The 14,411-nt window shown below is 41.9% G+C and overlaps 1 protein-coding gene across 8 annotated transcripts in view; it reads left to right on the forward strand.

The window, feature by feature from the left end:
* The window catches only part of mgab (MAX dimerization protein MGA b), a 60,742-nt gene that overhangs the window by 8,011 nt on the left and 38,320 nt on the right, over window positions 1-14,411 (forward strand). For 3 of the 8 annotated variants that reach the window (XR_015518868.1, XM_087298623.1, XM_087298624.1), the window contains exons 3-10: window positions 3,066-3,384; window positions 4,044-4,164; window positions 4,299-4,406; window positions 5,587-5,700; window positions 7,974-8,078; window positions 10,203-10,717; window positions 11,100-11,331; window positions 11,774-11,979. Coding sequence is in view for 6 of the 8 variants with exons in the window: in XM_087298623.1 (XP_087154749.1) it covers window positions 3,066-3,384; window positions 4,044-4,164; window positions 4,299-4,406; window positions 5,587-5,700; window positions 7,974-8,078; window positions 10,203-10,717; window positions 11,100-11,331; window positions 11,774-11,979 (1,720 nt within the window). In the remaining 2 variants the exon portion in view is untranslated. Of the gene's footprint in view, window positions 1-3,065; window positions 3,385-4,043; window positions 4,165-4,298; window positions 4,407-5,586; window positions 6,377-7,973; window positions 8,079-10,202; window positions 10,718-11,099; window positions 11,332-11,773; window positions 11,980-14,411 lie in introns of all 8 variants that reach the window. The other 5 variants (XR_015518869.1, XM_087298625.1, XM_087298626.1 and 2 more) reach the window with 2 other exon arrangements.

Here is a 14,411-nt window from a genome sequence, read left to right on the forward strand (position 1 = left end):
TTTCCAAACATGAAGGTATAGTAAGATCATAACAAGAAGCAGCAGTTGCTCATTCAGTGTGCTGTGAATCTTTGGGTAGATAGTGAATCGATTCCATTCATGATTCAAATGATTCAAGAACTATTTTTGTAAATTCTGAATGATTTAGTTAGATTCGATTCACAATGAAATTGGATTTAATTCGATTAATGGTTGGATTCTGTAGCTTAAATCAGCCAAAACAAAAGTAAACACAGCTAATAACGACAGCACATCTGATGGAGAACAATACCTCAGGTATGGAAAATAAGCGTATGATTCAGGGATGTAGGGCTGCAATAGAATTTGCTAGATTTTTATTTTCAAAACATCCTGTCATCAATCATTTAAATTAATAATCAAATAGTCAACAAGATTCTATTCGATTAACAGTTAGGTTCTCGAGCCTAAAACAGCAAAAACTAAATAAACACCAGCTGATCAACATCCAGTGTCCATGTGTGTGTTTACACTCAGTGAACAGCGGTGAGTTTGGTGAACTGAGGACCTTCACAGCCAATCACAGTCATTTCTGTTGAGCATGCGAACACAATAGCCAATCAGCACTCAAATGTTAGTAGGAAATTACGTTTTTTAAAATTTCAGTATTCATTGGTACCGAATTCCAGTATTGACAACACACAGAAAATAAGCTAGAGAATGTAGGACTGAACTAGAATTGCTAGATTACAATGAGTATTATCTTCATTTAATTTAAATCTAAACCTCTTTTATGCAGATATATCTGTAGATATTCTGCACTGTAAAAAAACAACCTGTAGAATCTAACCCGGTAAAATTGAGGTAACAATTTGCCCTCACATCTTTAGGGTAAAATTCTATGACAAATATTTATAAAAGAAATAAGGTAAGATCTAACCAATAGTTCTCATTAGTATTTACTTATACAATTGAGTAACATTTACTCTACTTTTCGCAGCAACAGTTCTTCTACTACATTAATTATAATAATAATAAACCAATACAAATTATTACCTAAAACTTATTTTTTGAAGAGTAAGTTTAGTAAAAAATTGTCAAGAAGACACACATAAAACCATATAAAAACATTTTTAACTATTAATATAGAGATACATTTCAAGCAAAATTCAGTGTTAAGGCTGATTTATACTTCTGCGTTAAGTGCAGTCGGTGACGCTGATGCGCACCTCTCAAAAATGTAAATACACATCGCAACGACGCATAACACAAGCGCTGTGATTGGTCGACTTGACTGCGTTGACGAGTGTGGGCGGGGCCGAGAGCCCCACGAGCCCGATGGAGCGATTGTTTACAAGTGTGGTGTCCTGTGAGGGAGCTCCAGATGGAAAGTTTGGTTTTGTGTTTACCTCATGATTAAAGTTGTTGCACGTCCGCTGGCTCCTGGCTCTGAATGAGCGAGGTTGAGCCACTTGTACATTAAGGTAGCGTTCAGAAAAAACAAAACACCAGTGAAGAAACTCAACACAGAGGAACATTAACACCTCACTGCCAACTAGCGTTCCTGGAGTGTTATTGCAGAGCAACAGACACAGCAGCAGAAATATGAATGCACAGCTGCGAATGTTGCATGCGCCGTGGGTCATGCCGATCGCTTGACGCAGAAGTATAAACCAGGCTATACAGTGTTAAAATACATTACAGTGTTACATATATCTTACATCATCACTGAAAAATAAAGCAAAGTCTAATAATGACAAAACATACAATGGAAACTATTTAAACACTCTTATAACAACATTCCTCTGCTGTGGGACTGTGAATCACCAACAACCTCATGATTTCATTTGTGTGGCCTTCAAGTTCGTCCTCCTGTTAAAAATAAAATACATTTTTGATGTTAATTCAAAGAAATCAGCATAAAGTTGTTTTTATAGTTAATGCCAATTGTTTGAGCCCAAACAAGATTTCTGTTAATCAGCACTTCAATACAAAAGCAGGAAACAAATTACAATCAAAACCAAAATTCTTCAAATAATAACGTAACTACTTCAGGCAACCCTTTCATCAGTTTCGTAATAAATGTCCCCCATCAAAGGTAAAATATAAGGCAATGTATAGTTTAAAGTAAAACAAAAAAATCACAGTTCAAGATATTTTAATGATAAATGGCAGATTTCTGTCCCTCCACTGAAGTCTATTCACCCAAAACTCTGACACTTCATAAGCTTCATAAAGACATTGTTCAATAAAAACATTTGAAGTGTTTAATCTAAATTCTCAGAAAGAAAAGAACTTACGTAGTGATGAAGATTTAACATACATTAAAAAATTACTCTTGCTGCTTGTTTAAACTACTTATTTTAAATGAGCTGAAACAACACAATTCTTGACTATTTTTGGGTTAAACTTTCCATGTGTTCTATACTGTGTTTCTTGTAAATCATAATGCTCAACACTGCAGATCCTGTGATGATTGCAGATTTACACATTGCCATATTCATGCTGAACCCATATAATATATTGTGCAGCCCTATGTGGCCATGGGCCAGTAGAAGATTCTGACAGTATGATAACCTTGGATCAAAATATCACAGTTTAATAGTATCATGGTGTTGTGATTACTGCTCTAAAAGATCTCCTTTTTTAAATGGGTAATAAACAACAAATCCCTCCACATTGAACACAATATATATGATTTGGAGAAACATTTATAATATTTTGGCGCAGTAAACTTGTCCGGCTAAATAATTCAAATAAATCTCTGACTTCTGCTGTCTTCAGTTTTGAAAGCACAGATTTGTGTACAACTTGAAAAGGCATCTCTGGAGACCTGTCTATGATCCAGATAGTTGTCCTAAGCTCTACACCAGGGGTCACCAATCCTGGTCCTGGAGGGCCGGTGTCCCTGCAGGGTTTATCTCCAACTGGCCTCAACACACCTGCCTGGATGTTTCAAGTATACCATGTAAGACCTTGATCAGCTTGTTCAGGTGTGTTTGATTAGGGTTGGAGCAAAAATCTGCAGGACATCGGCCCTTCAGGAACAAGTTTGGTGACCACTGCTCTACACTGATGCTGTTGTGTGTGTGTTCTGTGTTGGTCAGCTCCACACACACCTCTCCTGATGAGTGTGTGTCCGGTGCAGCAGTCAGAGACTCTCAGATGGCCAGATCCTGCCAGCGGAGCCCCAGGAAAGCAGGGCGGCGTCCTCTCAGTAGGGGGCAGCGTGTGGTTCTGCGCAGGCCCCGGCCTATGAAGAGAGGGAAGAAGGCCAGAGCCAAGTGGTGGACACGTGTGAAGAATGTACAAGCACTGCTGGACCACAGAAAAAGAATGCAAAGCATCAGCACACACACTGACGTCTGCATGCAGCCCGACCTGGAGGATGTGGAGGGGGTGCTGTTTGTGTCCTTCACTGCAAAGGTAACACTCATTATAGTCTGAGCAGAGCTGCACCATACAGTGCACAGCAATCACTATAAATATAATAGTGTATGCAATATATGTTGACCAATCAGATGGGGCTTTGCCATCCTTAGCCCCGCCTTTTCAGTAGTTGCTGTTCTGCTATTGGCTGAAGTGAAGTAAGTGTAAAAGCTGAACGCTTCACTAGTGAGAACACAGTTAAACAGAGCATCTGCAGCGCAAGGATAAAGAACGAGCCTCCTCCATTCAGCCTTTACTTTACTCTTTACTCCTTTACTTTGGTGGAATGAGGAAATGGTGGAAACTCCCTCTACTGAGCACATCTATTACCCAACATATTTAATTTCCTTTGTTAAAAGCAAAGATTTGCTTCAAAACTATTTCTAAAAAAAAAACCTTTTTCTTGTGTGCGTCATAGCCACAATTAAATAACATTTAATTAAAAATATATATTTTATTTAAAGTCCTGTCAAAAATGTTGTTAATAAAACTATGACAGGATTCAGAGAACAATTATCAAGGCCAAATTAAGCCTGAGAATCAGCTCAGAGTGGATGAACAGGACCCAGCAGCACACACGGGTTAATATTGACCCAGTGTGTGGTGAATAAGCTGTCTGAATGTCTGGAGATTATCAAAGTCTCTCTGTTCATCAGGAGGCTCTGGATGTCCATGTGGGGAACATGAGGAGTTCTGTTGGATCTTCATCACCTCCACCACCATCACCATCAATATCTCCATCCTCACACACACAGCAGCTCTCAGCGTGTGTTACAGGTGTGTGTTCAGCTGCTGCAGCAGTGTTCCCTGTGCTGCTCGTGATCTGCTCTTCTCATGATATGTGTGTGCGTGTGTGTGTCCGTGCGTGTGCGTGTCTGCGTGTCCGCATCCTTGTGTGTGTGTGTGCGCAGATCCTCCAGTTACTGAAGCTGACAGAATCTCTGAGCTGGAGCTCGCTTTACTGCAGGATCTGAAGGAGAAGAAGAACAGACAGATCCTCCATCCAGCGCTGCAGAAAGGTACACACATTGACAGACACATGCGCACACACACAGATATACAGACAACCAGGCAGACACTCACAAACACTCACTCGCATACACACAAAACAAAAACACACAGACAGACGCACACACATTCACAAACACTCACTCATTGACGTGTGCACACACTCACACACACACACACACACACACACACACACACACACACACACACACACACACACACAACAATAAAACACAAACAGATACACATTCACATACAGACAGACACACAAACACAGACACATACACACATACACACACACACACACACACACACACACACACACACAAAGACATACAACAATAAAACACAGATACACATTCACATACAGACAGACACACACACACACACACACACACACACACACACAAAGACATACAACAATAAAACACAGATACACATTCACATACAGACAGACACACACACACACACACACACACACACACACACACACACACACACACACAAAGACATACAACAATAAAACACAGATACACATTCACATACAGACAGACACAGACGCACACACACACACACACACACACACACACACACATACATACAACAATAAAACACAGATACACATTCACATACAGACACACACACACACACACACACACACACACACAAATACATACAACAATAAAACACAGATACACATTCACATACAGACAGACACACACACACACACACACACACACAAATACATACAACAATAAAACACAGATACACATTCACACACACACACACACACACAAAGACATACAACAATAAAACAGATACACATTCACATACAGACAGACACACAGACACACACACACTACAAAAACACATACAGACAGACAAACAGACAGACACACAAACACACTCACGCGCACACAACAATAACACATACAGACAGACACACACACTCACAAACAACAATAAAAGCACAAACGGACACACTCACAAAAAACACACAGACTGACACACACACACACACACACACACACAAACAAACATGATCATCGTATCTCCTGTAATCTGACTGATCATTCGGGTATTAGTCAGTAAATATGAAGATGTGCTGCTGCTGCTGGTGTGTGTGTGTGTGTGTGCGCGTGCGTGCGTGTGCGCAGCACTAATCTGAAGTGTGTTTGTCTGTGTGCACAGTTGGAGTGAAGCTGAATCTGCTGGACCACACTGCGCCTGTAGACCTGCATTATCTGGGTGTAGATTTACCAGCTGCTGTCACACACACACCGCAGGAACACACACCCTCCTCCTGTACGTACACAACAACTGACACAACACACAACAACTGACACATTGCAGGGTTTAGGGTAGGGGTGAGCGTTAATAAAACACACTTTACTGGGTAATGTGATGAATAATGTCGCTGGAATGACTGTGTTTACAGTACTGTGAGGGTTGGGTTAGGGGTGGATGTTCATAAAATACAGTTAATGGATAAATCATATGAATAATTCTCATTAACGTGCCGCTGGAGCTGTGTTTTTTCAAGCAACAACCAGAAACACACAGATTTCCTGCTTAAGTGTACATCATGAATGAAAATAACTCTAGAATATGGCACATCCTACATCCCGCTGTACTGTAACAGTGCATTTCATCAGTTCAGCTCAAACTCTGCTAAAGTCGTGTTGTACATGATGTAAATCACAGAAGGAGAGTTTGATATTTATTGTTTTCAGAGAACATTAACCTGCAGCTAAAGCAACAGTTCACCCCAAAACCTAAATGTGCTCACTATATTTACTCTTCCAGGGTTTCAACGGGGTCTTAAAAAGTCTTAAAATGTTTTAAATTTACTTAAATATTGTGTTGTAGGTCTTCATTTTTTTTAAACAGGTCTTAATTTTCCTTTGCTGATGTATTGCTACACAATCTGGCCAAAACCCACCACCAACAATCCATCTTAATCAAACTTTATTTTAAAAAGGTGATTTTTACCTCTATTTATTTATATTTATTTACCATAATTATTTAATTATTTTCCCTACAATAACATTTGTTTAAAAGTTCTTAATGTTTTTACGACTGAGGACACCAACCTGGACAGATCGTTGTGCATAGATTTAGTTTATTATAGTTTTAAAAACTTTTAAAACATATTTTAGTTTTAAAGATAGTTTATGTTGGGAAAAAAGTGTATACCCTGCAGGCACAGCACATCAACATGAGGTCATGATGACGTTATGTCCCAACATACCCCAACAGCATGGGGACATTGGATTTTGTTTGGAAATGAAAATTGTCGTCAATGTCCAACGTCAAACCTAAAATCCACAAAATATCAATGTCTAATCATGTTACACCCTGACGTTGTGGGACATTACCACTATGACATCTATCAGACGTTGGATTTTGGTCACTTTTCAACACAATCTAAAATCAACCAAATATCAACGTAATTTGACATCGTTATTGGACGTCAAAATATTGTTGTCCTTTGACGCTGGCTAGACATTGAATTGTGGTCACCTGACGTCATGACCTAAATCTAACCTAATACTAACGTCTTAAGATGTTGTGTGCCTGTTTAGTGGATAAAAAGTAGAGTTTGTATGTGTTTTTACAATATTTAAAATATTTTCTCAAGAAATATCTAAAATATATATATTTTTACTATTAATTTATAATTGTATTTTTAGATATATTCAATTATATTATAGACTTTTTGAAAGGGCAAATAAAGCTCTTTTTCATCTGGGCCATTTGAAAAATCCCTCGGTGTTTAGCCCTTTATGAGTCTAAAATTTAATTCATAATGATCTTAAAAATGTCTTAAATTTAACTTGGTGAAACCTGCAGAAACCCTGTCTTCCTTCTTTTGCCTGTTTAGAAAATGGCACACTTGTCACTTCAGGTCAGCATAACAACATTGACTATTAAAACTATTTGCCTTAGTAATGTTGGTAAATTAAAATAAAGTGGTCAAATAACGAATCCTAGTATTTCTGAATATATTGTTAAAAATATTCAATAATTATCATGCTGATCATGTCGTATCAGTCTCAGTTATCTGTGAAGAGCGCCAGCGTGTAAGAGCCAATCGCAGCCCTTTCTGTTGAGCATGTGACCAATCAAAGGGGTGTAAGAGAACTTACAAGGCTCAGAAAGCGAGCGGGATTTTTATATTTGTTTATTTGCTCTAAATGCTTGAGTTGTTTAAAGGTACAGTTTATAAATCTGACTGTTTGTATTAAAGGACAAAATTGATTTACAGATAGTAAATAAATATATTTATACATTTTAATACAAGAATTGCTGCTGTGAGGAAAATATAACACTGTGTATGGAAAGCATCGTCAATGCACCGTGATGCACTGAGATATCAAATTGACCTGAATTGATGGCATGATAATCGTAACCGAACCGTGAGACCAGTGTAGGTTCACACCTCAAGTGTAAAAGTAAGTCAGGCTTGTTTGGAACAAGTAAAGAACAGAATGTTCAGTTTTGTGTGCACTATCCCTTTAATAATGAACTTGTATGTTAAAACGCTGTTCTTCACTTCGCTATTCTTTACCCGTCAGCGGAGAGTGGTTTCGTGTCCCGCACCGGGAAGACAAACGACCTGACCCGAATCAAAGGCTGGATGGAGAAGTTCAGCTTGAGGAGCACGTCCGGCACAGCCAACAGTAAGAACACTAGCGCTGATAATGAACGATATTTGCATGATCCATACGTTCGGCAACAACAACACACTTTTTATATTTGGCGTTTTGCTTATTATGACTATTTAAAACTGTAGATCAGGGTATTATTTATGTATTAGGGTATACTGAGAAAAAATCCAAAGACATATACAGAGTTTAAGGATCATTATTTTTGACAAAATGAGTGTGTTTTTGCACAGTGAAACTTCTCTGAATATCCAAATTATAAATATACAGAAAGCAGAGCGAGTGTTGCGCTCCTGTTATATTCACATCATGAAATTAGATCATAAACATGCTCACAATAAGATATCAAGCAGCTGAATTTGTTGAAATATCAAAATATGTAGTTAATAAACAGCAAATATTTGTCTTTGAAACCATGGTAGAGATGTTTAAACTGGTCTAAACTTTCACTGCCCAGTGCACAGATCAACAATATAACAATACTGGCCACAATAGCCATGTTTCCAGCCACTTATTTTATGCTCAGTTTGGAGATGCGCATAAAACATTGGTTGATGGAAACGCCAAGATGCACATGCATTTTAAAAATGAAAAGCACATGTACATAACTGAGTAGGATAAACTATTTATTCCAGAAGAAAACATGCGCTTAAACTTCAGTGGAAACACTTTTACTGAACAAATTTCAGCATGCGCATTAAAAAGGTCATGTGATTTTGATATGAGATCATGTGATGATAATAATGTGTGTGAATGAACACACCAGCAGGCTGAGCACACTAGAACATCTCAAATGCTGTTTTGGCCATTCTAAAATGCTGCAGAAGTGTCAGAGGCATCTGTGCTCCACGTTCACTGTGAGTCATTTATTAGATGAAGAAAGGATTGACGCAGCTTCTCCTACCGCAGTAAATTCTGTTTTTACTGTTGATATGTGGTGCCAGTTAATCAGGAAGTGATGATTTTGTTCTGTCTGGCTCGCTGGATGGAAACGCTGCTTTATTTGCTCGTCTTTTATTCGATATTCCGGTTTTCTCATCAAGTTAATCTGCATTTTTAGATGGAAACACAGCTACTGATTGATTGCGATATTCTACTCCTGCTGCTGCTGTTTTGATTACAGAACTGTGGCGTCTCATATTAGCACCAAGCTGCAGTTCATCGACCGCCCACTGGGGGCTGGCTCCAGAACACAGCACATTTCTGTTCACTCCAGCAGAAAAATCCACTTTTTCTCTTATAAATAAGATCATTCTGCTTCCCCTTTTGGCAGATTATTTAGCTTGTTTTAGGAAACAGAACTTTTGACTCATTATTTCTGAAAACAGCACAATATTTTAGCTCGATTTGAGAAGTTTGTATATCTCTGGACTAGAAACAAGACAGAAACTGCTGATGCTGCGTTCACACCAGACGCGGAACGCGCGAGTGATTTACATTTTAAGTCAATGCAAACATGCAAATAGACATCCTGCAGCGCGATACGCACGAATGCCGTGACTTGAATTGAGCATTCCGCGCGAATCACTCGAGTTCAAAAATCTGAACTTTAGCGGACATTCGCGCCGCGTTAACCAATCAGGAGCTTGGTCCTGTGGTGGCGTGATTGTGATGTGTCGCCTGTTGTCGGTGTCCCAGGGGAAATCCTCCAGCTGACACCGACTCGGGCTCGGCTCAGTCAGAAGCACCGCTGAAAGCCTCCGTCATCCAGGTTCAGTTTCTGGAGGAGTTTATGAGCTCACAGAGCTACTGCACCTCTGAAAGGATGTAGTGGACTCAGACACGACCCTAAACGTATTGACGCTGTTTTTCAGCCTTCATAAAGCACATAAACACTGTTATTTTCTTCATAAAATCCATGTTAGCCATTTAGCTATGAAGCTAGAGTCACCAGGCAGACAGAAGCCCTGCCCATCACGCGAATCCTCGTCTGTTCTGAAGTGAATCTGACGCGTGAATGAAGCGAGTAGCCTCAAATGTTCACGCGGCTATTTATGCGCGAATATCGCGATTTATCCACGCGTTCCGCATCTGGTGTGAACGCAGCATGAATGAGAGCAGCAGTGTAAAGAAGATGAGCAGTGGTCCTGCAGCTGTAGTGCTTCAGTTTCTCTGATCTGCTCTGTGTTTTCCCATCAGGCTCAGCGTTTTGCTCAGAGATGCTGGATGAGTATCTGGAGAGTGAAGGGCAGCGGATCAGCGAGCGTGCGGAGGTGTTTTCCAGCAGCGATCCGTCTCCGGTGGTCTATCAGCTGCCTGTTAGGAGCAGCAGTTATGTGCGTACACTAGATAGTGTGCTTCAGATGCGCACTTCACCATCAGCAGCAGCAACAGCACCGCAGCAGCCCAGCAGACGGGTCGCTAAACGGATGCGGATCTCCCCTGTGAGAGTGGTGTCCCGTCCCGTAGCACTGCCACAGCCCGCAGTATACAGCGCAGGGGTCGGTAGAGTGCGCTCCAGGCGCGGCAGGAAGAGACGGCGACCCCACATCAGCTTTAACAGAGACGCAGTGGACGGAGCGCAGCCCTCCTGCACTGAAAAACACACACAGCTCCGGACGCTGGAGGAACAGGCCCTCACACACGGACAAATACACACCTTCATCAGCACAGAGAGAGCCAGAGTCAGCCTCAGCGCACTGCTGACCGCTCAGGTACACGCACACTCTGATTTCTGTTTCTGATTGGCTGCTGCTCACTCTCAGGTGTTTGGTCATTGTCAGGTGAAGACACAGTTAAATCACATCAGAACACAACAGAAGGCTTTGGAGGAGATTTCTGACTGTTGTAGCTGTGTAATAACTCTAATCATTCAGCGGAGTGATATGGAGCTGTAATGCACTCTAAACCTGCCAGAACTACTTTAACTGTGCCTTTTTTATGACATTACCCAAACACCTGAGAGTGACAAGCAGCCAATCAGAGTCCAGCGTTCAGCAGAGCTGTAGTGTGAAGAATAACACCTGTGTATTCAGAATGTGATGATCTGATGTGTTGCTCTCGTGTTTGTGTGTGTGTGTGTGTTTGTGTCCCCAGAGTGTATTGGTGGAGACTCCGCAGTGGAGCACACACATTGCTGATGACGGTGCATGTGCGAAGCTCTTCTGTCGGCTGGGCTGTGTGTGTGACAGTCTGAGCAGAGAGTCTGCAGGATCCACACACTGCAGGCGTGTTGAGTGCATGTTCAGCTGCACCTGCTTTAAACACAAGATCCTGCTGATCCGCTCCGCAGACCACAGCCAGAGCGTCAGGAGCCTCCAGACCCTGCGTAAGGCTCAACACACACTAATATAGGGCTACCAGAGCTCCAGCTGTCTAGAAAAACTGGCAAAAACATGGACATGAGGGCTGTTCTGCTAAACGTTTGTGTAATACATCATTCCTCAGTGTGTGTGGTACAATGACTTACCTAATTACCCTATCTTTACCCTCATTACCCTAGTGAAGCCTTTAAATGTGACTTTAAGCTGAACACTAGTGTCTTGAAGAATATCTAGTCTAATATTATGTGCTGTCATCATGGAGAAGAGGAAATAAATCAGTTATTAGACATCAGAAATCAGCATCATTGCATCTATTTTAACATCAGGGAATGTTTTTAGAATAGACTAGTTGAGTTTCCATCACTCCAGCATGACTGTGCACACACTACACTACACACACTTCTGTCCAAACATGATTGAGTGAATGTCCTGTGTGTTGTGTAACAGACCCAGACCCAGAGGGCAGGCCTGCACCCGCAGCCAGAGTCACCCGCCTGTGGGAGAGGAGTGCGGAGGAGAGCGATCCCGAGCCGATGTCCACCCCTAAACCAGCTGGAGCTCTGAGACCAGCACCACGCACACACACACATACTCATACATATACACTAACACCACGAGGCAGACCACCGGCTAACCGGCCCCCCAATGCACAGGTCAGCAATCACACCTGTCACACCATGTTAATCTGTTATGCCCCTTTCTACAAGCTGTATGAGTCTCTGCTGTGTCTCCCGTGTGTGTGTGTGTGTGTGAGAGTGTGAGAACAGCACGCAGATAATGTTCTCCAGCTCTCTGAAACTGACCCTTTCAGGCTTTTATACTAATTTGGTGACTGTCGCTTTAAATGCAAATTAGATTTCAAAAAAGGGCGGAGCTACAGATGTCAGTTTTAGTCATGTGTACTTCAGTGTGAGTGTGTGTGTCAGTCTATGTGGCTCTTGTCGCTGTTCTTCTAAAACTCCACATCTATAATCCTCTTTGTCTATGCTGACGTTATCTTCAGCAGCTCAAACACTCTAATGCCTCATTCACACGGGGCTTCAGTGTCAACGCTTGACTGAAGACTTGAATGAAGTTGGGGCTGAAGCGATTGTCATAGCAGCCTCAGCCAATGAACATCAGTGAGCAATAGGCCACTGTCTAGCTGGTGTATTTGCATACAGCGATCTGATTCTAACCTAACCGATCTGACCTAAAAAGAGCACCTACTTCTGCTACCCACAAATCAGGTAATCAGCTAGACCTTATTTACACACGACACTGCTTCACTGATCAAACAATAGTAACTCCACTACAAATATCTGATCATTTCCTTCTGTCTCTCAACATCCACATTACTCCTGAGCCGCCACACACTCCTACACTGGTTACCTTTCGCAGAAACCTACGATCTCTCTCACCCAATAGACTATCCACCATTGTTTCAGACTCTCTTCCTCCATCTCGCAAACTCACTGCACTTGATTCGAACAGTGCCACTAATACACTCTGCTCCACACTAGCATCATGTCTAGACCGATTATGTCCTCTTGCATCCAGGCCAGCCTGTGCCAGTCCTCCTGCACCCTGGCTCTCAGATGCTCTCCGTGAGCATCGCTCAAAACTTCGGGCTGCAGAGAGAATTTGGCGGAAAACTAAAAATCCTGCACATCTCTTAACATACCAAACTCTTCTGTCCTCTTTCTCAGCTGAGGTTACTTCTGCAAAGCAGACGTATTACCGTCTGAAAATCAACAATGCCACTAATCCTCGCTTACTTTTTAAAACATTTTCCTCCCTCCTCTATCCTCCTCCTCCACCCGCATCCTCCACACTTACTACTGATGACTTTGCTACATTCTTCTGCACCAAAACTGCAAAAATCAGTGCTCAATTTGCTGCACCTACAACAAACACGCAAGATACAACACCAACACCACACACACTCACCTCTTTTTCTCAGCTCTCTGAGTCTGAGGTGTCCAAACTTGTGCTATCTAGCCATGCAACCACCTGTCCACTCGATCCCATTCCCTCTCATCTCTTGCAAGCCATCTCTCCTGCAGTCATACCAACACTGACTCACATAATTAACACATCTCTTGACTCTGGTTTATTCCCCACTACATTTAAGCAGGCAAGGGTAACCCCACTGCTAAAGAAACCCAACCTGGACCATACGCTACTTGAAAACTACAGACCAGTATCCCTGCTTCCATTCATGGCCAAGATTCTGGAGAAAGTAGTGTTCAATCAAGTCCTGGACTTTCTTACTCAAAACAATCTCATGGACAACAAGCAATCCGGCTTTAAGAAAGGCCACTCAACTGAGACTGCCCTGCTCTCGGTCGTGGAGGATCTCAGACTGGCTAAAGCAGACTCTAAATCATCAGTCCTCATTTTGCTGGACTTGTCAGCTGCTTTTGACACTGTCAACCACCAGATCCTGCTATCTACGCTTGAGTCACTGGGCGTTGCGGGCACTGTTATACAATGGTTCAGATCTTACCTCTCTGACAGGTCATTCAGGGTGTCTTGGAGGGGAGAGGTGTCCAACCTACAGCATCTAAACACTGGGGTACCTCAAGGCTCTGTTCTTGGGCCACTTCTCTTCTCCATCTACACATCATCTCTAGGACCAGTCATCCAGAGACATGGATTCTCCTACCACTGCTATGCTGATGATACCCAGCTATACCTCTCTTTTCATCCTGATGATCCCTCGGTTCCAGCTCGTATCTCAGCCTGCCTGTTGGATATTTCACACTGGATGAAAGATCATCATCTTCAGCTGAACCTCGCAAAAACGGAAATGCTTGTAGTTTCTGCCAACCCGACTCTACACCATAACTTTTCAATACAGATGGATGGGGCAACCATTACTGCATCCAAAACGGTGAAAAGCCTTGGAGTAACGATTGATGACCAACTAAACTTCTCTGACCACATTTCTAGAACTGCTCGATCGTGCAGATTCGCACTCTACAACATCAGAAAGATCCGACCCTTCTTATCTGAACATGCAGCTCAACTCCTTGTTCAAGCTTTTGTTCTCTCCAAACTGGATTACTGCAACTCTCTACTAGCTGGGCTTCCAGCTAACTCT

Source organism: Danio rerio, chromosome 20 (genome assembly GCF_052040795.2).
Source record: "Danio rerio strain M-AB ecotype USA chromosome 20, GRCz13ab, whole genome shotgun sequence".
Taxonomy (NCBI): domain Eukaryota; kingdom Metazoa; phylum Chordata; class Actinopteri; order Cypriniformes; family Danionidae; genus Danio; species Danio rerio.